This window comes from Gigantopelta aegis, chromosome 10 (assembly GCF_016097555.1).
Source record: "Gigantopelta aegis isolate Gae_Host chromosome 10, Gae_host_genome, whole genome shotgun sequence".
Taxonomy (NCBI): domain Eukaryota; kingdom Metazoa; phylum Mollusca; class Gastropoda; order Neomphalida; family Peltospiridae; genus Gigantopelta; species Gigantopelta aegis.
The window spans coordinates 85,204,148-85,226,421 of NC_054708.1; the positions used below are offsets into that span (position 1 = coordinate 85,204,148).

Below are 22,274 nucleotides of genomic sequence, written 5' to 3' on the forward strand. Positions count from 1 at the left end.
CTTTTAAACATATAAATGGTAAATTATACACTTTTTCCCACTCCTGTAATGATAGTATGAAACCTAAATTGTAATATTTTTTTGGGAAGTTGCACTATTGTTGATTTGTTTAAAATATTATACATTTCTTTGCACCCTTTAGTAGTTTTTAAAAATAACTCCAATTTAAAAGGAAATATAGGATTTAAGGTGTTAACCTGTTGGTTGTTGATACTTGACAATGTGCAATGCATAAAGGTTTTAACTGCTTTGAATAAAGATGCATGTTCTAAGAAGTTTGATTGTATGTGAAATTTAAATCTAAATGTTTCATAGGTTAAAAATCTACAATGTTCATCCATTAAATCGAATAAATATAACTCCATTTTTAATATAGTTTTCATAATATATAGGTTTGTGGTCAATAGTTATTTTACTATTAAACCAAATATTAATTCTAATTATTTCACTTTTACATTCGGGAATTAGTTTTTGTTGAATTAGCCACTAGCTATGTAAAACATTTTCCCAGAAAGAGTTACTTTTTTTTAGTTTTTGTATTTTGATAAAATAATCCCCACACGTAATAAGTTTTTGCACAGATAATTTTGTAGTAACTTCAATTTTTTTTTTCCATTTTGCGTTAGTTGAAAATAGTCTGCTAATCCAGGTGGATTTTAAAGCTATCATAAAATTCAAAATATTTAGCATTTTAAGGCCACAATTTGAGTAACTTTGAGTTAAAACTTCGCGTTTTATTCTGTCTGGTTTATTTTGCCAGATAAAGTTAAAAAACATTTTATCTATTTGTTTTATCATTTTGTTTGGTGGGTTAGGCAGTGAAATTAGTAAGTGTGTTAATTTGGGAATAATTAAGGATTTTAAAACAACTATTCTACCGAACACAGTCAGTTTTCTTGTTGTCCAAAGTTTTATTAAATTTTTTATTTCGTTAATTTTTATTTCAAAATTAATTGTAGTAATTTGTTTCAAGTTCCTAACAATTCCTAACAATTCAAAATGTTCTGCACCCCATTCTAATTTCCATCTTACTTGATGATAAACCTCTTTTGAGAACTGTTTACTGCCTATCCAAATGACATTCGATTTCAAATAGTTTATCTTCAAACCAGAAGCATTAGCATACACATCTAGGATTTTAAAGGTATTCTCAAGGGATTTGGGAGATCCATCTAGAATAAAGGTTGTGTCGTCTGCATATTGAGATAAGAGGAATTCCTCTCCACTAACTTTTAAACCATTTATATTTTTAGAATTTCTGATTAATATTGTGAGGATTTCTGCACATATAATAAAAATATATGGTGAGAGAGGGTCACCGTGTCTACATCCACGTTCTAAGTTGAAGCTTTCTGATAAAAATCCATTTTGAAGTACTCTTGAAGTTGAATTGTTATAGACGGTTTTTATCCAGTTTTTAATAGATATTTTAAAATTAAATAATTCCAACGCTTTTTCGATAAATTTCCAAGAAAGAGAGTCAAATGCCTTTTCGAAATCTATTAATATTAACATACCAGGTATATTTTGTTTTTCTGTGTATTGCAATATATCGTATATTAATCTTATATTTTCCCCAATATATCTACCTTTTATGAAACCAGTTTGATCACTTGCAATAAGTTTGTCTAATACATTTTTTATTCGATTTGCTATGCATCCTGATGCAATCTTGTATGTACAATTCAACAGAGTAATTGGTCTCCAATTCTTGAGAAATTGTTTTGGTTTATTTGGCTTTGGGATACAAGTGATCACGCCTAGTTTTTGAGTATTTGGCATTTCGCTTATACTGTAACTGTAATTAATTGACCGTATAATAAAAGAATCAATATCGTTCCAGAACATTTTGAAAAACTCTGCTGTAAACCCATCTGAACCAGGGCTTTTGTAATTTTTCATATTTTTGAGAAAAGTTAATGCTTCAGAATAACTAATTTCACCTTCTAGTTCTTCTGCTTCATCATTACTGAGTTTGTTAAAATTGATATGTGTTATAGTTTCCATAAAGTCATCGTCAATTTGCTTATTTCTTTCGGAGTAGAGAGTTTGGTAAAATTGTTTTGTTTCTTCTAAGATATCTTTTTGATTGGTTATTATTTGTCCATTACCTAACTCTATTCTAGAAATTAGCTTACTAGTATAGTTCCGTGATTCCATGTTACAAAAATATTTAGTAGGTTTTTCCCTTTCTTCGATCCATTTTGCTCTTGATCTGACAAATTTGCCTTTTAATGTGTTTTTTCTTAATTCTATTAATTCGTTTCGTTTTTGTTCTAATATTTGAATAAAGATGCATGTTCTAAGAAGTTTGATTGTATGTGAAATTTAAATCTAAATGTTTCATAGGTTAAAAATCTACAATGTTCATCCATTAAATCTTGAATAAATATAACTCCATTTTTAATATAGTTTTCATAATATATAGGTTTGTGGTCCATAGTTATTTTACTATTAAACTAAAAATTAATTCTAATTATTTCACTTTTACATTCGGGAATTAGTTTTTGTTGAATTAGTCACTAGCTATGTAAAACATTTTCCCAGAAAGAGTTCCTTATTTTTTTTTATTTTTTTTTTTGATAAAATAATCCCCACACGTAATATTTCTGAGTTAATCTGGTTTTCATCTTCTTCTAATTGTTTAATTTCTTAAATTAATTTAGTCTCTTGTATATTTTTTGTTTTCTTTTTAAAAACTGAATATGATATTTTTTTCCTCGTATTTCCATTAACAGAATTTCTAGGAAGAGCTGATCATTAATGGTCAATTGAACATTTTGTTTAGGAATATTGCTAATGTTCTCTAAATTATAAACAGGTATGGCATACTGACTTTTGATATCTCTAACTGTCTCTTTAATGACATTGATATAGTTTTTATCTCTTAGTAACGATTTATTAAATTTCCACAACCCTCTACCTCTTTGGAAATGACAGAACTTTCATTGCAGTACTACACCTGAATGATCAGATCGATAACTACTTTCAAACATTACCTTGGAAAAGTGTTTTAATGACGTAAAGATGTCATCTCTTAAGTTGTTTAGGCTGTGTAAAAAAACTTTACAAAAAATTAGAAGTAATGTGGTATTTTGTTATGAACAGTGCATATTATAGGAAGTCTCCTTGTTCATTGAATAAATCACCTATAAAAATGATACCAGTTTTAAGGTATTTATATATATATATATATATATATATATATATATATATATATATATATATATATAAATGTTTTTTAAATCTATACATATTTTACTATTGTACCAGATATTGATGCCTTGAATGCCATCTACAGTTCGGGGATGTTGCTTTTTTTTGGTATTTGTGTACATATATATGTACATATATATATATATATATATATATATATATATATATATATATATATATATATATATATATATATATATATATATATATATATATAATGTGTCTCTCCAAAATTTATTTGGTATTTGTTTTAGTTTGAGGGTAATAAAATAGTCACCATGTATAACTAAAACTTTTGTAGAAATGCCTGTAATAGATTTGAAGAGATTAGTCCACTTAGGGTTATTCGTAGACATACGTCGAATCCATGCAGTTTTTAGAGCTGTTATTCAGTTACTTGTGTTTATCATTTTGATTCCACAATCTTTATAATTTTGACTTATTAAATAGCGGGCTAATTTTTCAGTACCACTTTTCCAAATAAAATTTAAAAATAAGGTATTTAAATATTTTAGTAGTGTTTCTCTTGGGTTAGGTGAGGCTATAAATAAATGCGTTATTTTGGGAATTATTAAACTTTTTAGAACAGCTATCCTTCCTAAGACAGTTACTTTTCTAATAGACCATATTTTCATTAATATTTCCATTTCTTCTATTTTCGATTCATAGTTAAGTTCATTAATTCTATCTAGTTTTACTGAAAAATTAATACCAAGTAAGGCAAACTGATCTGCACCCCATTCTAACTTCCACCTGGTATGATGGTAAACTTCCTTTGAATATTTTTTATTTCCTGTCCAAATAGCTTTAGATTTAATTACTTTATTTTAGGCCAGACACTTGTCCATAATAGTCTAAACTTGACTGTGTATTGTATAGAGATTCTGGGTAAAACATGATATCCTGTATTAATCTTGTATTTTCTCCTAAAGATCTACCCTTAATAAACCCTGTTTGGTCTTTGTTGATTATTTTAACAAGAACCTTTTTTTTAATTCTATTTGCAATACAACCAGAAGCCAGTGTATATGTACAATTTAGAAAGGTTATAGTTCGCCAATTTCTAAAGAATAATTTAGGTTTATTCGGTTTAAGAATACATGCTATACTACCCGACTTTTGTACAGTAGATCTTTCTTTGATACTATAACTGTAATTAATAGAACGAACTACAAACTGTCCAATATACCTTAAAACTTCTACATAACTTATTTCCCCTTCTAGCTGATCAGCTTCCTTATCAGTTAAAGTATTAAATTTATAACCAGACAGTATTTCGGTAATATTCTTATAATTTTGTCTAGACAGTGTGTAATATAAATTTGGAACCATATTTAGATTTTTAGAATAATAAACTGGAACAAAATACTGACATTTTACTTTAATTATCTCTTTTATGACTTTTACATACTCTGTGTCTGTCAATAATGAGTTATTAAATTTCCAGTCCACTGCCTTTTTTATTATTGGACTTTTATTTTGACCGAATAGTATGGTTTCCCTTTAAATAATGTTGGCGGTAAGCATTGCACTTTTAACAGTTGGTATGAAACAAAACCTGCCCTATGATTCTATGTTAATCGTGTTTTGCTTGTTTAGCTTGTTTTTGTTTCTTGATTATTGTGTGTGTGGGTTTTTTTTTTGGGTTTTTTAAATCATACTGCCTCCTTTCTCTCCTGTGATTTCCATCTCATATTATCCCAGTCTATCAACTCACATCTTTAAAAACAAAACAAAAAAAACCTACCCTCTGTCCACCTCCATATCCCAGTTATTCTGTCACCAAATGTGGCTTGGTGCTTGTCCTCTGTGACCATCCATGTCATTTCGCATTCTTTTCTTTGTGTTTCCCCATTTTAAAATTTTGTTTTATAGGGTTGCTTTGATGCTATAACGGAGGCCATTAACCAGTATGTGTTGTGCGTAATTGCAGTTGGCGTTGCCTTGATTGTCCTTGAGGTTAGTGTAACATTTATTATTTCCAGGCATTATTTTTCAAAAACAGAAAAGTTGGAATCCAGATTCTGTAAATGAAAATTCTGGGAATCCAGTGAGATTCAAATAATATCACTACACTGATACAATAACATCATTGCACAATGTATGGTTGTTTTGTTGCTTTGGGTTTTTTTTAAATTATTATTTACAAAAACAAGATAAATTGCTATTTATTTATTTTAATGTATTCCAACAAAATAATAGTGTAATAATAATTTTCAGATGCTTGGGTCGTAGTTCATGAACTACCTCTTTGGAACTAGTGGGTTTTTTTCCCATCCCAACTATCCTAATCATGTTCGTTGTACTTAATAATGAAATTCAAGACAAGTTGATTGCTATATATGTTTAGCTTCTATTTACCCTAACTTAACCTAACCTGGGGGGGGGGGGGGGGGGGGGGGGGGGGGGTGTAAGAATGCCTTGTCCTACGGGATTAGCTACACGTAATCTAGACATCGGAATAACGTGCAGAATGGTCAAGCATCGCTAGGTTATTGATGTTTCATTTTAGATATTCAACAAAATATTAAGTTTTGCTTTCAGTATAATGTGTAATAACAACAATCTGTCGTATTTCTATCAGAAATTTGGAACATTTACGGAATGTTCCGGAAAACACAGATGTTTACCGATGATAAACACCGAATGGACAGGTCCGATGAACAAAATTACGTTTCACTTCGGCTGTCATAGTAGAAGACCCATGGAAAAAATTAAAATAATGATGGTCCAAAAAATAATGAAGTAACATAATTTTCTGTAGTAAATAATAAAAACGAAATCCTGATTTAAACACTGGATTATTACATGTAATTTGAGATTTTTATTTTTAGTCTAACCTCCTTTAAATTTAAGATACTAGTAGGCATATTTATAACTGATTTTAAAATAACATTAATTAATTTCATAAATAAACAATTCATTAATCTATCATATACATTGATATCATTCAGGTATGTGGCATCATTATTTTTAACACATGTAAAAAAAAAAACTTGAAAATTATTTTTGTGTAAAAATTGTGATAATATAAGTTTTCAAGTTACTAGATTATGTTCAATTTATGTTTTAATGAATTATTGTAATAGTGTTTTAACAAAAATAATGTTATTGAAATATAGGACGGCAGATGACCACCACATGCATCTTTGTTTTATTGTCTACAGAAATTGAATGGATATCTTTTTTCTACTTTTCAGTTGATTGCTATGGCTGCTTCTTGTTTCCTCTTCCCGAAAGTACAAAAGTCTCCAGAGAATGCTTACAAAATGAGAAGAAGGTAATTACAATAAAACGGCGTACACTATTTTGCGGGAACCATCCTTTTTAATTGTCAGCAACACAACTATTAACGCAAATAGGGAATCGGTTATGTGGTGAACCATTATATTCTAGAATGAAAAGTTGCATTCAAACACGAGGATCAATAGAACTTATAAGTAGTATTTATAAAACCCACATATTTCAAAAATGTTCCTTTAATGTTCTTGGATACTTTATCAGTAGTCTAAATGAAATACTACTTTCTTGATATAAGTATTTCTTTTGAATACATTTAGAGTATTAGGGTTAGGAAAGTCACAGTTTACACAAATATAACTCACCTAACCGAAAAACCTGGATAACCATAACGTGAACAGACTTTAACATGAGGGAAAGGACTCTTATCAAGTATCAGCCCCATGTGTGAACTATGTAAACTTTCTTCGTCACTCATATTTAATACTAATATTCAGGTCCATAACATAAAAATATGTGTCCTCGTTCATTTTCACGTCAGAGTTGTGGTTCATTGAAGTAAAGTAGTAATTTTTAGAAATCTGTTTCCTCGTTCATTCTCACGTCAGAGTTGTGGTTCATTGATGTAAAGTTGTAAATTAAACAAATTTGTTCCTAGTTAATTTTCACGTCAGAGTTGTGGTTCATTGAAGTAAAGTCGTAAATTAAACAAATTTGTTCCTAGTTAATTTTCACGTCAGAGTTGTGGTTTATCGATGTCAGGATCGGTCTCCTTCACTGGGTTAAATGTTTTTCTTTCTGTCCCAGCCAGTAGACCCAAATGTCAATCAAAGCCCATAGTATGCGGTCTTAATTTTATGGGGAAACATATAAAAGATACGCTACCACTATTCGGCTTGGCACTGCGTTTATAAGAAATGTATTGAAGACAGAATTAAATAAATAAATAAAACCAAAACCATAATAAGACATAGGCATGAGCTAAATTGTCGTATTAGGATTCGAACTTTGCCTTCCATTATATTGGGTATACAGTGTTCATTTACATTTAACTAAATATGAACTAAGTTATTGTTAATTCCTTTTTGTTCTGTGTCTAACGTGAATATGTTTGTCAGTCTTATAATGTCAATTATGACTGAATATATTGCCACTTATCACACTGATTTCACTTAATGTGATCACTAGTTTACCTCTGTATATTAAAATATGTTTTTATACGTATTCTAATTACAACTAACATACTGAACAAAATTATTGCTGATGCTATTCCATATTGTGAAGATCGTACACATTTATTAAACACGTTTTGCAGAAAGTAATGTTGTACATATCGTAAAACATTAAATCTTTTGTATCATAAATTGCAGGGTATATTTTCCTATTGAATTAAATAATTTTATAAAGATTGCGGGGTATATCTTTGTACTGAATAAAATAATTTTGATCAGTACTTTATAGCTAAAAAAAGGACAAAGGATTCAGAAAATGATCACATAGAATGTTGATTAGGCTGAACCTTTCAACTAATTTTTCTCCTGTCAAATTGGCATCAAAACATAGCCCTAAGGCGACAAAATGACCACACGGGTAACACAGGTGTTCATGAAGTTATGTTTATTTCGCTTTTCCTGTTTCTTGTTATAATTTAAAGTTTTAACTTGATAGATGCAAGTGTTTGATTCACTTCCAGGGTTTCTGCCAGAGGGTAAAATGGGTATGGCGCCATACCCAAATATTTTGGCAGATTTTACTTTTTAAGTTGACTTTTTGACAAAATTCATGATTCATTATTACTGTATGATTTTAATCAACCTAACCCTAAACCTAACACATTTTCTTTCTAGGGGAGGCTCTCCATAACCCCTACCGACTGTGGTTGCATTCAGCACATACATTGTAAATATTCAATTTCATAACGCCATACCCAAAAGTTTCTTTCTTTTTTTCTTTCCAGGAAACACTGACTTCAGGTACGCTACAGCCTTTACTTCCTATTCTATATCTATTACTAATGCATCTCATTACACGGCCTTTACTTCCTATTCTATATCTTTTACTAATGCATCTCATTACACGGCCTTTACTTCCTATTCTATATCTTTTACTAATGCATCTCATTACACGGCCTTTACTTCCTATTCTATATCTTTCACTAATGCATCTCATTACACGGCCTTTACTTCCTATTCTATATCTTTCACTAATGCATCTCATTACACGGCCTTTACTTCCTATTCTATATCTTTCACTAATGCATCTCATTACACGGCCTTTACTTCCTATTCTATATCTTTCACTAATGCATCTCATTACACGGCCTTTACTTCCTATTCTATATCTTTCACTAATGCATCTCATTACACGGCCTTTACTTCCTATTCTATATCTATTACTAATGCATCTCATTACACGGCCTTTACTTCCTATTCTATATCTATTACTAATGCATCTCATTACACGGCCTTTACTTCCTATTCTATATCTTTTACTAATGCATCTCATTACACGGCCTTTACTTCCTATTCTATATCTTTTACTAATGCATCTCATTACACGGCCTTTACTTCCTATTCTATATCTATTACTAATGCATCTCATTACACGGCCTTTACTTCCTATTCTATATCTTTTACTAATGCATCTCATTACACGGCCTTTACTTCCTATTCTATATCTTTCACTAATGCATCTCATTACACGGCCTTTACTTCCTATTCTATATCTATTACTAATGCATCTCATTACACGGCCTTTACTTCCTATTCTATATCTATTACTAATGCATCTCATTACACGGCCTTTACTTCCTATTCTATATCTATTACTAATGCATCTCATTACACGGCCTTTACTTCCTATTCTATATCTTTTACTAATGCATCTCATTACACGGCCTTTACTTCCTATTCTATATCTATTACTAATGCATCTCATTACACGGCCTTTACTTCCTATTCTATATCTATTACTAATGCATCTCATTACACGGCCTTTACTTCCTATTCTATATCTTTTACTAATGCATCTCATTACACGGCCTTTACTTCCTATTCTATATCTTTCACTAATGCATCTCATTACACGGCCTTTACTTCCTATTCTATATCTATTACTAATGCATCTCATTACACAGCCTTTACTTCCTATTTTATATCTTTTACTAATGCATCTCATTTTATACTCAACAAAAATAATTGCCTAAGCATTTTGTAAATAAGATATGGTAGCAAATTAAAACCCCCCACAAAAACCCCCAATATTTTTCCAACTTGTCTTTGCACGGTAGACTTGTATGTTACATTTTAAATGGATATTTTGTAATGACATTTTCTCCAAGCACACCATCACACGTCTTTTTCACAATAATAGCATACATTGGAATATAATCTACATTAAATAAAATGGCTAATAGGCGGAAATTTGTTTATAATGTATTGTAATCTAACAATGAAAAGAATTCTAAAGACTGCAGCTGTAATATATTGAAATTAGTTAAAACCCTTGATCTATAATTATATTTGTCATTGTAGTTTGTATTTAAGATATATTAGTATCATTAGTGCAGTGTCATTGTCAAACCTCTATATTTCTGCCATATTTAATGTGGAGGTATGCAAATACGTCAAGCAATAAAATGCATATCAAACAGACGTTTTTGAACTAAACATTATTATGTCTTTATGTCCATGATACAGTATTACCTTTTTCTTTTCTTTTTTTGGTCAAAATCGTATAATCCAAAAATACAATCACTTAGCAATACACTTGGATATCCTTAATAATTGAAGATTCGTAGTTGTATGAAGACAACCAGTAATGGAGAAGATTCCCCTGTGAAGATTGCCAGCTATTCAATAAGCAGGGTTTTGTGTCTCACCTTTAAAATATCACCACGTCTACGATCAGACTACCGATGCTTATTTGCATAAATAATCGACCAAACATAACATTTGAGTGGCAGTCATCAGTCATAATGAACAAAACCAAACTCTCATTAGTTAACTTCAGCACACCTTGTTTTGTGTGCTCAGTGTTTGATGTTTATTATTAATATTTATTAATTAATCTGTTTATTTTGTTTTATACGCATGTCTACTCTTGTTCAACCTGTATTTCATGTCCAAAGCAACCATTTTTGCTGGGGGAAAAAATTGTCTCCAGAAATTAGACAAACACTAAATCTGGATTCAACCAATTTGGATTAGTTACCAGTGCTTATTGGTCGGTGTGATAGATTGTGGGTTGTTACGTTACTGGCGTGTAACGTGTCGTACTTTGTATTGGACTATACAGAATAGGATTTCTTACACATCTGTTGTAGAGGTTGTTTGTATGCCAATCACCCACAGAATTAAGTCTTATATAAAGCTTATGGACGAAGAACGATATGCCTGTCATGGGCAGAACTCTCTGGCGAAGTCAGAAGTTGTGCCCACGACAGGTGTGCTTGACAGTTCTCTGATGGAAGCAGTTACCCACTCACAAAACGATACGTTTTATACTCACCAGACATAAAACAATGTTTACAGAGTCTCGCGTCTGTTTGTGTAATCAATTCTAGAAAAAATCCTAAACAAGCAAGATGGAATATGATTATTATTATTTTATTTTTGTAAATTTAATTCCTTAAGGTGAGAACATCTAGAGAAATATTAAAAAACATTTTATATTCTTTCTGTAGAAACGGTGTAGGTTAGCCCGCAGGGAGACAGACAGAGAGAGAGGCTATTTCATAGGGTTTTTTCCGAATACGAAATCTACAATTTTTGAAGTATAGCAATTTGGTGAAATGTTCTGTTCACCCAGAGATAGCATGTCTGTTGTAATATTAATTAGTGGAGAGAATATGATGTAAACAATTACACGAGGTGCTTTGTGATATTGTAAAATATATGTTTAATAATGGGCATCAACCATGATGTTATAATATAATTAGTGGACAATGTGATGTAAACACGAGGTGCTTTGTGATATTGTAAAATATATGTGTTTAATAATGGCATCAACCATGATGTTATAATATAATTAGTGAAGAATATGATGTAAACAATTTCAAAAGGCACTTTAACTTTGTAATATTGTAATTATGTGTGTTTGGCAATGGGCTTCAGCCAGGATGTTATTTAGGGTGGTGATTTACAAACACACTCTATGTGCTTATATTTCAGCAGGCGCGGATCCAGGGGTCTCAACCCCTTTTCATAAAAAATAATAGTTTTCCCCTCTTATTTTAAAGAGCATTCACCGCTAACATACAACTCCCATTTAAGTAAATATATGTCCGCGCCTGTTCAGTAGTTTTTAAATTATAGTATTATTTGTATTACAATGTTTTTATTTGACCTTAGATATTGTTACATTGATATTTAATTCATTTTCTTTCAATCAGTCATTGTATAAGTGTAAAATGTATATTAGTATTAACTGACAAACAAAACCCAATGTCCATATAATATTATATAAATGAGGTTTTCTTCGGTTCTATCAAAAACCGCTAAATTACACATTAAATAAAAGTTATTATACCCCAGCGGTCACTCATACCAGGGAACATATGTTCCATATTTTCTCAGTGACATACAATACTATTGGACCATTTGACGCTTACAAACCAGTGACCTGTCGGTACTAAATATGACGTCATCACGATTTGGCAAACACACAAAATCTGCCGCCCATTGGCAGAACCTAGTAACTCACATTTTCATCAAAATTAAAGCGGCAGTATCCGGAATATTTTTATTATTTAAGCATATAGAACAGAAAATCCAATTACGTTTGGTGCATATATGACGCCGCACTCAGCACTGGTTCAATCTAATTAAAATTAGCTCCACTATTACATGTGGATCTAATAGCAGCCAGTTGGAGCTCATATCCACCAATCAAAACCTTACTTGCAGAATCATGCCAGTGATTTAAAAATAATTTGAAAACATTCCGAATTATCCTAAGGGTATACGACATGTTTCGTGTGAATTACGAATGCCTTAAAACATGTTTTATTTTATAAAATAAATAATTTTTAATGTTAAACTGAAGACTGATTTAGTTTTTAGTTTTTTTAATAAATAAATAATTTGTAATGTAAAATTGATGACTGATAACCCATCCCGTACGTATTGGTATGGTTCGCTGTACTGCGGCCACTAGAATAGACTCGCCCGATATTTTTAGAATTTGTATACTCCCAAATAACGTTATAAAAGGCGAAGTGTCATTGGTCAATATTTAAATTATTATTTACAGACGAAATGTTACTTGGACTACGCAATGTTGTTAGCAATCTGATTAAAATTAGTTCTACTGGTCTAAATAAGGCATTCGTAATTCACATGAAACATGTCGTATACCCTCAGGATAATTCGGAATGTTTTCAAATTATTTTCAAATCACTGGCATGATTCTGCAAGTAAGTTTTGATTGGTGAACATGAGCTCCAACTGGCTGCTGTTAGATCGACATGTAATAGTGGAGCTAATTTTAATTAGATTGGCATTGGTTTATTCAGGTCAAAAGCAAAACCATTATTTTGAAAGTGGGACACTTTTGACGGGCTCGTACCGATCTCGATTTTCATTAGCTTATCACAAGGATAGAATTCTCCAACAAGAGATCACGTGAGATTTCGCAATTTTTGAACAAATTTAACTGTCTTGATTGAGGGGTCGTCTCATATCTCTCAAACATATTTATATCCATAGAGGTATAGTACAACGCCTTTCCAGGGGTCGGTGGGTGGGGGATTTGCCTTGAAATTTTGCGTTACATGTAAGGGGGTGTCACTAAATACGTAACGTTCTAGGGGTAGATGAAGAGGGTACTGTGTTCGATTTACATAACATTTTTCAAGACTATATGTTATTTTTATTCATTACTTAGACCTGAAAAGGTGTTTTTTGGAAATGCGCGGTCAGTCTAAGATCGATCCCCATCGGTGGGTATATAAAAGACCATGGTATGTGATATTCTGTCTGTGGAATGGTACATATAAACGATCCCTTGCTAAAAAAAAAAATGTAGAGCGTGTGCAAGGATTTCAGCGGGGTTGGGGTTATAGACTGTTGAGCGAAGTTTATATGGGGCCATGCTCCCCCCCACCAAAAAAACCCAACAACAAACAAACAAAAATACATTTCAATTTTTTTTATGCTTGGGCAAGTAAGGGTTTCGACCTCCAATACCCTCCCCCTGCACATGCACCCGATTCCTCTCTAAGATTATATTATGTCAAAATTACCAAAAAAATAGACATCCAACAGCAAATGGAAGGATAGGATATGTTTTATTTAACGACGCACTCAACACATTTTATTTACGGTTGTATGGGGTCGGATGATTATTAAATTAATATGCTTTATCGTTTATGTCGTTAAAGGGACATTCCCGAGTTTGCTGCATTGCAAGATGTTTCCGACTAATAAAATATTAAACTTACATATTAAATATATTTTCTTGTTTAGAATATCAGTTCTCCTAGACCCCCCCCCCCCCCCCCCCTACAATAAACATTCTGGCCCATATACAAGAAACAAACACCATATAATTGCATACAGTCAGTGCCGAATATGACCAGACGAGCTTTATTATAACAACAACCTTAACTATATTATCAAGACTTGGTCAGTCTCACGACATCAACAGACTCTTCAACACGTATTCTAAGGGTTCGTCAACCTCCTTTAGGACCAAGTCCGATAATAATCTGCAACATGTAAAAATTATTTGTATGTTATAATGTATAATTAAAAACAAAACATATTATAAAGACTGTCAGTCTGAGAACTCTGTTCTAAACTTACTACGTATTATAAAGGTTCGCCAACCCTTAACAGCCCAAGTACAGTTATAAAATATAATATAATAATGTATTCGTCATTCTGACTGCCGACCACTGAACTGAGAGAACTCAAAACATGATACATTGCCTTTTATACCACATACATAACGCCCTCTATAAATACATATTACCTCCCTTGTTTATTTCCGTATACTAGGAGAAATAAATTTCTTTCTAATTCGGATCTCAAACGAAAGAAATTACATTTCTCCTAGACCCCCCCCCCCCCCCCCCCCCCCCTTTACAATAATCATTCTGGCCCATATACAAGAAACAAACACCATATAATTGCATACAGTCAGTGCCGAATATGAGGATCAAAGAAAGCCTAAATACCCAGGGAAAGTGAAACTTTTAATCGATTTTCCAAAGTATCTTTAATATAACCATCCTTAGCATTTTCGCTTTTCCAACGACCATGTCTTTTAAACATTCTATCAGGAATGCCACAATTAGCTGCTGCTGTAGCACCACCGGCTCTTAAACTATGCAGACCACACTTTTTTATGTCTGTGACATATGGTTCAAATGCTTCCAAAAACACTTCTCTAAGTCTAGTATAAGACATTGGACAATTTTTCTCCCGCAAAATATATCCACTTCTACATTTAGTCATATTCCGAAAAGCAGTTAAAACTGAACCTAAAGTTTGGTTCTGTTGAACACAATATAACAAATAAATAGCACATTTCAATGGAAGTATTGGTAATCTACACAACATCCCATTGGCTACTGCCCATTTCCTCCATGCTGCAATACCATACTCATATTTCTTATTAGTAGATTCGGCTCGTGCATTAGAAAGAAATGCCGGCAATTCAGCCACTGTCGCTTTTAAATTAATTGGCATTTATTCCATTTCATCATTAAACACACTTTCAAATAAACCTGAAAAACAAATTATCTCATTAGAATCTAACTCCTATCATATTAAAGTGTAAATCGAGAACACCGAACAAACCACATTCATGCCGACTTTCCACGTAAGCTTCCTTGACTCTCGATAAATATCTCCACTCATAAACTTGTGATATAAACTGTGACCTAGGACATAAAGGCCAGAAACTAGCAGAATACCAAATTGGAACAATAAGAGTTCCATAAGCTTTACATTCTGACATGTGCTTACTGACTCTTGCAACCAGACAGACAGGAGGCACAATCCAGTTATTAACACCTTTCCAATTATACGTAAACGCATCAACTCCTTCACACCCAGGATTCCAATATCTAGAAAAATAACATTCAACATTTTTGTTGTAATATGATGCAAATCTATAAACTTCGTTTACTCCCCATAATTCATTTAACTGTTTGAACACGTAGTCCGCTACACTCCAGTCGTCATAATCGACAATTTTACTTAAGTAGTCTGCCTTCTCATTTTCTAATCTAGGTATCCACTGCATATCAATCTGTATGTGATATTTTAAACACATCGTGTATATCTGAAGTGCAATATCCTGTAAATGTAAATTCATGCTGCCTTTACTGACTATAGATTCAACATTCTGATTATCTGTAAACCACTTAACTTTCTGCATCTTTAGAAACGGAAGCAAACTCTGTAAAACTAGTAACACAGCTTTCAACTCCTCCAAGTGGAACTTTTGTCTCGATCAACGAGTTCAAACTGACCTTGAGATTCAGTATTATCAACAGACACACAATATCCTCCAAAGCCAGTATTACTTGCATCACTGAATACAATACGCGTAACTTTAGAATGAGTCTGTAATTTATTTGTGGTATGATGTTGAATGTTATCATTCGAAAACTTCAATTGCTCCCTACTTCTAGCCGATATTACAATCTTATCATTCCTGTGTTTGGCTAACAGTATATCACTACTCAGAGATTTAGTCATAAGCTGACTTACAGATCCTATAACCATTTTCATCGAAATTATTTGCCCCACAACAGAGGCAACTTTCCTCACAGAAAGTCTACCATTATGCTTCAATAGCAAATTAATGCTCATTAATAATTTAGTAACTTTTCTCTGAGGAATAGACATTTCCATGATTTTAGTATCAACAGTAAACCCTAACCAATCCAAAACTTGACAAGGGGTTCATAAAGATTTCTCAACCTTCGGAACAAATCCAGATTTAATTAAATCACCTTTAACCATTCCTCCCATTTTATACATATTTTGCTCCGATGATCCAAACAAAATGCCATCATCAAGAAAAGTTACGATTTTGATTCCTTCATACTTCCATTTCTTTACTAATTGACGTGTTATTTTTGTTAAAATATATGGCGCAGAGCTTAAACCAAAAGGTAAAACTGTAAATTTATAATACACTTTCTCCGCATTTTCATTCCAAGCAAATCCTAAAAATTCTGTATGACGATCACATGTCAATATGATGATATGCCGAATGAATATCAAATTTTATCATCCAATCATTCTGTTGCAAATACATTAAAGCAGTTCTCCAGTCTTCATACTTAACTGAAGCTTTTTTAATATGTTTATTAACCAAACTCAAATCTAATATTAATCTCTTTTTGCCAGATGACTGAACAGACACAGAAAGAGGATTAACTGAATTTGGCTTAGTTTCACATTTCACAACCAAACCCTTCGACACTAAATCATTTATGGCTGAAGTAACAAACGTTTTGTTTTCAAGAGCCGATTTGTTATTCTTAATTTCCATTGACAATGGTGTGGTATAAAATGGTATTTTATAACCATTTTTAACAATATCTTTTACAAATTCAATAGCTCCAGTTTCTCTCCAAAATTCAATATTCGTTTTTAGTCTACCTTTGACAATAATCTCTGCCAAACCTTGTTCATATTCAAAATATTCATCAGTAAGCAACGTTTCATTATCATACTTATCTTGTATTTCTTCCTTCTTGACGTCAACTTCACTGTTACTGGCTAATCGTTGCACTGCCACGCCCTGGTCCAGTTTTCGCTTGCGTTGAATTGACGTATGGACAATCCCTTCTCCAGTGAGTGAACTCTCCGCAATGATAACACGACCCCGCTCTATCAGTGAATCGCTGACCTCTGATCCGAAAGGTCTGATTGCTGATTGGCTGAAAAATAGCACAAGTAGAAGGCGTAGCACTGGACATTCCTACCGCATGACGTGTTGTTGATCTACTAACCGATGTAGAACGTGCAAAACGTGAGCGCTTGGCTTTTAATTTCAACACAGCCGACTTCTCCGCTCTCGATAAACGTTTATCGTCTTCTGAATCAGAAGCAAGTTCATTAGATACATACTGCCTAACAGTTTCCCATCCTCCCTCCGAAGTATCCGCAATCTTAATGTGTTTATTCCTCTGCTCTAACCTTTTGCTTTCAATATCAAGAATTTCAGAAGCGTATTCCAATTTATTATACTTAATAGCAAATTGAATTTGTGCTAAATTTTAAAGTGTTTCGGAATTAAATTGAAACTGAATTTTGTTTCCTTCTCGAGACCATTTATATTCCTTTTCTGTTTTCAGTTTTTTGATTTCGCGAGAATTAAAAACAAATTCTTCTCGAACATTAAAAATACTTTGCGCCACAGACTGTTCTAATTCAAGCTTAGTCGACTCAACTTTTTTCAAGATGGCGTCCAGTTTCTCGTTGATATCCTGTTGCTCGCTCATCATTCTGACTGCCGACCACTGAACTGAGAGAACTCATCACATGATACATTGCCTTTTATACCACATACATAACGCCCTCTATAAATACATATTACCGCCCTTGTTTATTTCCGTATACTAGGAGAAATAAATTTCTTTCTAATTCGGATCTCAAACGAAAGAAATTACATTGTCTGTATATTCAATGTGTTTCTGGTTGTCTTAATATTTGTAAGAAGCCTAAAATGGATTTTGTCTTCAAATAATTTCGTACGTACGAAAAAATATTTTTTAGGAAATAAAATGAAAATTAACCTAGTACAAATATTAGAACGATCAGAAACACGTTTAATATACAGCCACTAATATTCTAAACAAGAAAATATATTTAATATGTAAGTTTAATCGTAGAAATATTTTATTACTCAATAACATCTTAAAACATTGCAGCAAACTCAGGATTGTCCCTTTAAACACCCCCCCCCCCCCCCCCGTAACTTTACCCTTTCCAAACGAAATAATATTTATTTCAATTTGTCGATTTTAACACGTAAAATTAAGAAGTGAAAACGTTGATTGTCTACGTTAGTATATTTTATTTTTAAAATATATACATGATTAATGTGTTACTAGTATACAAACTAAACTTTGAAAGTTCTACTAACACTTTATAAAATATCAATTCTGAAATAGGAAGGTACGACTGTCAATAATACGTTGTTAAGATCAAACCGGTTTTAACTAAAGACTCTAGTACCGTATCCTCAACCGAACGTTCTTCGTACAGCGCAAGATTTCTCTTTTAATTTTTTGAGACGATCCCTACAATTTGAAATCGGCAAACGCACGTGTTAACTGTTAACATGCTGTCGTTTGTGCTTTGCCGAGCACAGGCGGCGATATCCGTTCATAGCGAACACACACACGACTTTTTAAAAAGTGCATTTGAGCTTGTATTTCACATTTGTACATGATGTTATAATATGGTAACCAGAGAATGTAACTTTAAGTTGATACCAATTTTGTAATTACTAGGTTACGTGCTTCATATTTACATACTTGTTGTTGCAAATGTATCACTCATTTCCCGTGTACAGGGCCGTAGCTAGCGGGGGGGGGGGGGCCGAAAAAAATTCGTTAAGTATTATAGAAACAGAAAGAAAAATCTCTTCTTAACCGTTTAAGGAGTTTTAAACTATTAACTACTCAGTTGCGCCCCCCCCCCCCCCCCCCCAAACAGAAAATCCTAGCTACAGCCCTGGTGTATCAACCTGTTGAAACCTAGCAAGTGCTTTCATTTGGTACTTATGCCATGCCCAAACCTAGTAACTATTCCGACCAATCAGATTAGATCATTGGCCATTTGCATCCAAGATGGCAGCCCCCATGTCTGAAGTAGGACAGTGAGGCATATGTGTTTCTTTAAGCAACTTAATCAAGTTATTTAAAAAGAATGACAAGTTTATTGGTCAAGCAGGGGTGAAAGATTAGTGGCCCTGGCTTAGAAAAAGTGAGGAGAGTGATTCTTCAGCTCGGATATTGATAACAGCGGCCGTCTGTGAGTATGTATGTGTGAGTGAGTATTTTTAACATGCCCATATACCTCTAAGGTTTCAGGCATTTCGGTCGCGGGCCAAGTCTCTGGATAGCCAGTGGCTTGGTCCAGGACAGAATACTAAGGGACAATTTAGATTTTTAAACCAAAATTGGGACTAGGGACTTTAGTAATATTTAAATTTAAAAGCACAAGTCCAAAAATAAATAACAATATAACCCTAAATAATTTTAAAAATTAATATTTTAGATGCCAATTTTAGAGCGGGCAGTTCAAAAAGATAAAATTAATAAAATATAGATTACAATTAAGAGAAATTTAAGCCCTGTAGGAAAGAAGGAGAGGTTGGGCCCGAGCCATACAGGTTTATTTATTGGGTAATTAAAGGATAACTGCTCATATCCGGAACTTCAGTGTGACCCATCAGGGAAACCGGGAGAGGGCGGGGGTGGGACTCCAGAACAGACCTAAACCAAACCTACGGCCGAAACCGCCGACGCCCTATAGCCACCTTACATCTACTGATTAACATATAAAAGATCCCTTGCTGCTAATCGAAAAGAGTAGCCCATGAAGTGCCGACAGCGGGTTTTCTCTCTTAATATTTGCGTGGTCCTTAACCATATGTCCAACGCCATTTAACAGTAAATAAAATGTGTTGAGTGTGTCGTTAAATAAAACATTTCCTTCCTTCCTTTATGTACATGGATAAGTAATTTTGGACCCACAACCCCACCTTGTAAAGTATCCTGGATCCGTGCCAGGATATATTAGTTATATGAATATATTAACTTGGGTTAACATAAATACATGTATTTAATTGGCCCTGTCTAGCCATGCGAAATGTATTATTAGTTCATGTTAAAAAGAGGTTTCTTGGAATAAACTTCATTGTGTGCGTTTATAAATGGGTAGTCGTTATTGTTGTTGTCATTTTATACGCCCATCAATGATGGGTAATATTATGGTATAGCGTTGTCCGTCCATCCGTCAGTACGTCCGTCTGTTAACTTTTTCTTGTCCGGACCATATCTTGCATACAGATGCATACAGGACCATGTAGGAACCACGGGCGTTCGGGTCCTGATCTGTGGTTATAGGTGTATGATGAGTACTAGTCGATGGAACATCGATGCGCGCAACGCCGTTGTTCATGTCTAGAGAGACGGTAGGAAACGAAGATCGATCAGACACACACCCATCGCTAAAATATAAAAAATACATTTACACCACAAAACTTATATCAATCGATTCCTAGAATAATAATATTTCTACCTATATCGCTTAATCGTATTCACTGAATAATTTTCATGCCATTATCACCGAAAACGTGTGCAATTTTGTCTAAAAAACACTTGGTTCCTTCAGAAGTGAGGTTAGGCTCCGCCCATCGGCCTTTCATTCATAAGAATATCAGTGTCTGTATATTCAATGTGTTTCTGGTCGTCTTAATATTTGTAAGAAGCCCAAACTGGATTTTATCTTCAAATAATTCCGTACGTACGAAAAAAATTATTTTAAACCTAGTACAAATATTAGAACGATCAGAAACGAAAAAAATTATTTTAAACCTAGTACAAATATTAGAACGATCAGAAACACGTTTAATATACAGCCACTAATATTTTATACAGAAAAAAAAAAATATATATATATTTTTTTTAAATATGGCTGGCCCCGAACAAAACAAAATTCCAGAGCAGAACGAAATAGGAAATGTGTGTTTAGACGGACATAACGTGGCTATTACGTGCCAAACACGTAAAATCTTATTTGCTTCATTGACCAGGACTTGTTCCACAAATGACTTGGTTTTATTCCATATTCTTGACTGGATATTTTGTCAGATTCAGTCTTTGCGAATTTAATTCTTTGGGGGCACGTGGTTTAAATTTTAAAGTTTGGTTTTGATGAATTGATCATCGGCTATTGGATGTCAAACATTTGGTAATTCTGACATGTAGTCATCAGAGGAAACCTGCTACATTTTCCCTAATGCAGCAAGGGGTCTTTATATGCACTTTCAAACATACAGGAAAGCACATACCACGGCCTTTGACCAGTTGTGGCGCACTGGTTGGAACGAGAAGAAGACAGTCACCTCAAGCGAGCACTCAACAGACTGAGCTAAACCCAGTCCCTAGTCCATCGTGATACCGCTTGCTGTTGATAGTACGTAACGTTTTATATTGCTTCTGTGTTATATTATTTTCTGGCAACTTTGTAATGAGTGGAATATTTGTCCATATTGTGGTGCATACTTCTTTAAGTAGGACTTGAAGCTGGACCCCATGTGCAGTCTGCTTGGTGAGCTATATCCTTTGGAACACATGTTCATGTTGAGCTGCTTTAAATAAATCCTGAGGAAACTCGAGTCAAATATTCTGTGATTTTGAACGTATTAACATGTCTAATATCAGCAACATTAACTCCTGTACTGGGTTAGTAATACATAAGTACCATACGCATCCGCATCAAAAATCAGTTAGAATATTTTATAGAGGCTGCTTCATTACAAACATTTCTATGAAAAGCAGATTTAAAGTGACAACTACTAAAGGAATGGAAGAAAGGAAGTCCACTTGGCAACGTTCTTACAAGCCAGGACCCATAGTCACAAAAAATCGTAAGTCTAGTTTTACACGTAAACGTAAATCTACGACTGAAGAGCTATTCACGAAACAACGTAAACGTAAGTTACGTGTAAAGTTGGACGTAAATATAAGAGTGCCTCCGGTTACAACTAACGCTGCACGTAAGTCGTGTACATATAATAAATCATGCACGATCGCAGTTATTTACAATTATTTGAGGGAA

At 33.2% G+C, this 22,274-nt stretch overlaps 1 protein-coding gene across 3 annotated transcripts in view; it reads left to right on the forward strand.

Annotated features, from left to right (window-relative positions):
• LOC121384623 (23 kDa integral membrane protein-like) overlaps window positions 1-12,282 on the forward strand; it is a 52,020-nt gene extending 39,738 nt beyond the window's left edge. For 2 of the 3 annotated variants that reach the window (XM_041515086.1, XM_041515088.1), the window contains exons 6-9: window positions 5,092-5,175; window positions 6,417-6,496; window positions 8,414-8,429; window positions 10,217-12,282. In XM_041515086.1, coding sequence (XP_041371020.1) covers window positions 5,092-5,175; window positions 6,417-6,496; window positions 8,414-8,423 — 174 coding nt within the window. In that variant the 3' untranslated portion in view covers window positions 8,424-8,429; window positions 10,217-12,282. The remainder of the gene's footprint in view (window positions 1-5,091; window positions 5,176-6,416; window positions 6,497-8,413; window positions 8,430-10,216) is intronic. The other variant, XM_041515087.1, reaches the window with a different exon arrangement.
• The last annotated feature ends 9,992 nt before the right edge of the window (window positions 12,283-22,274 follow it).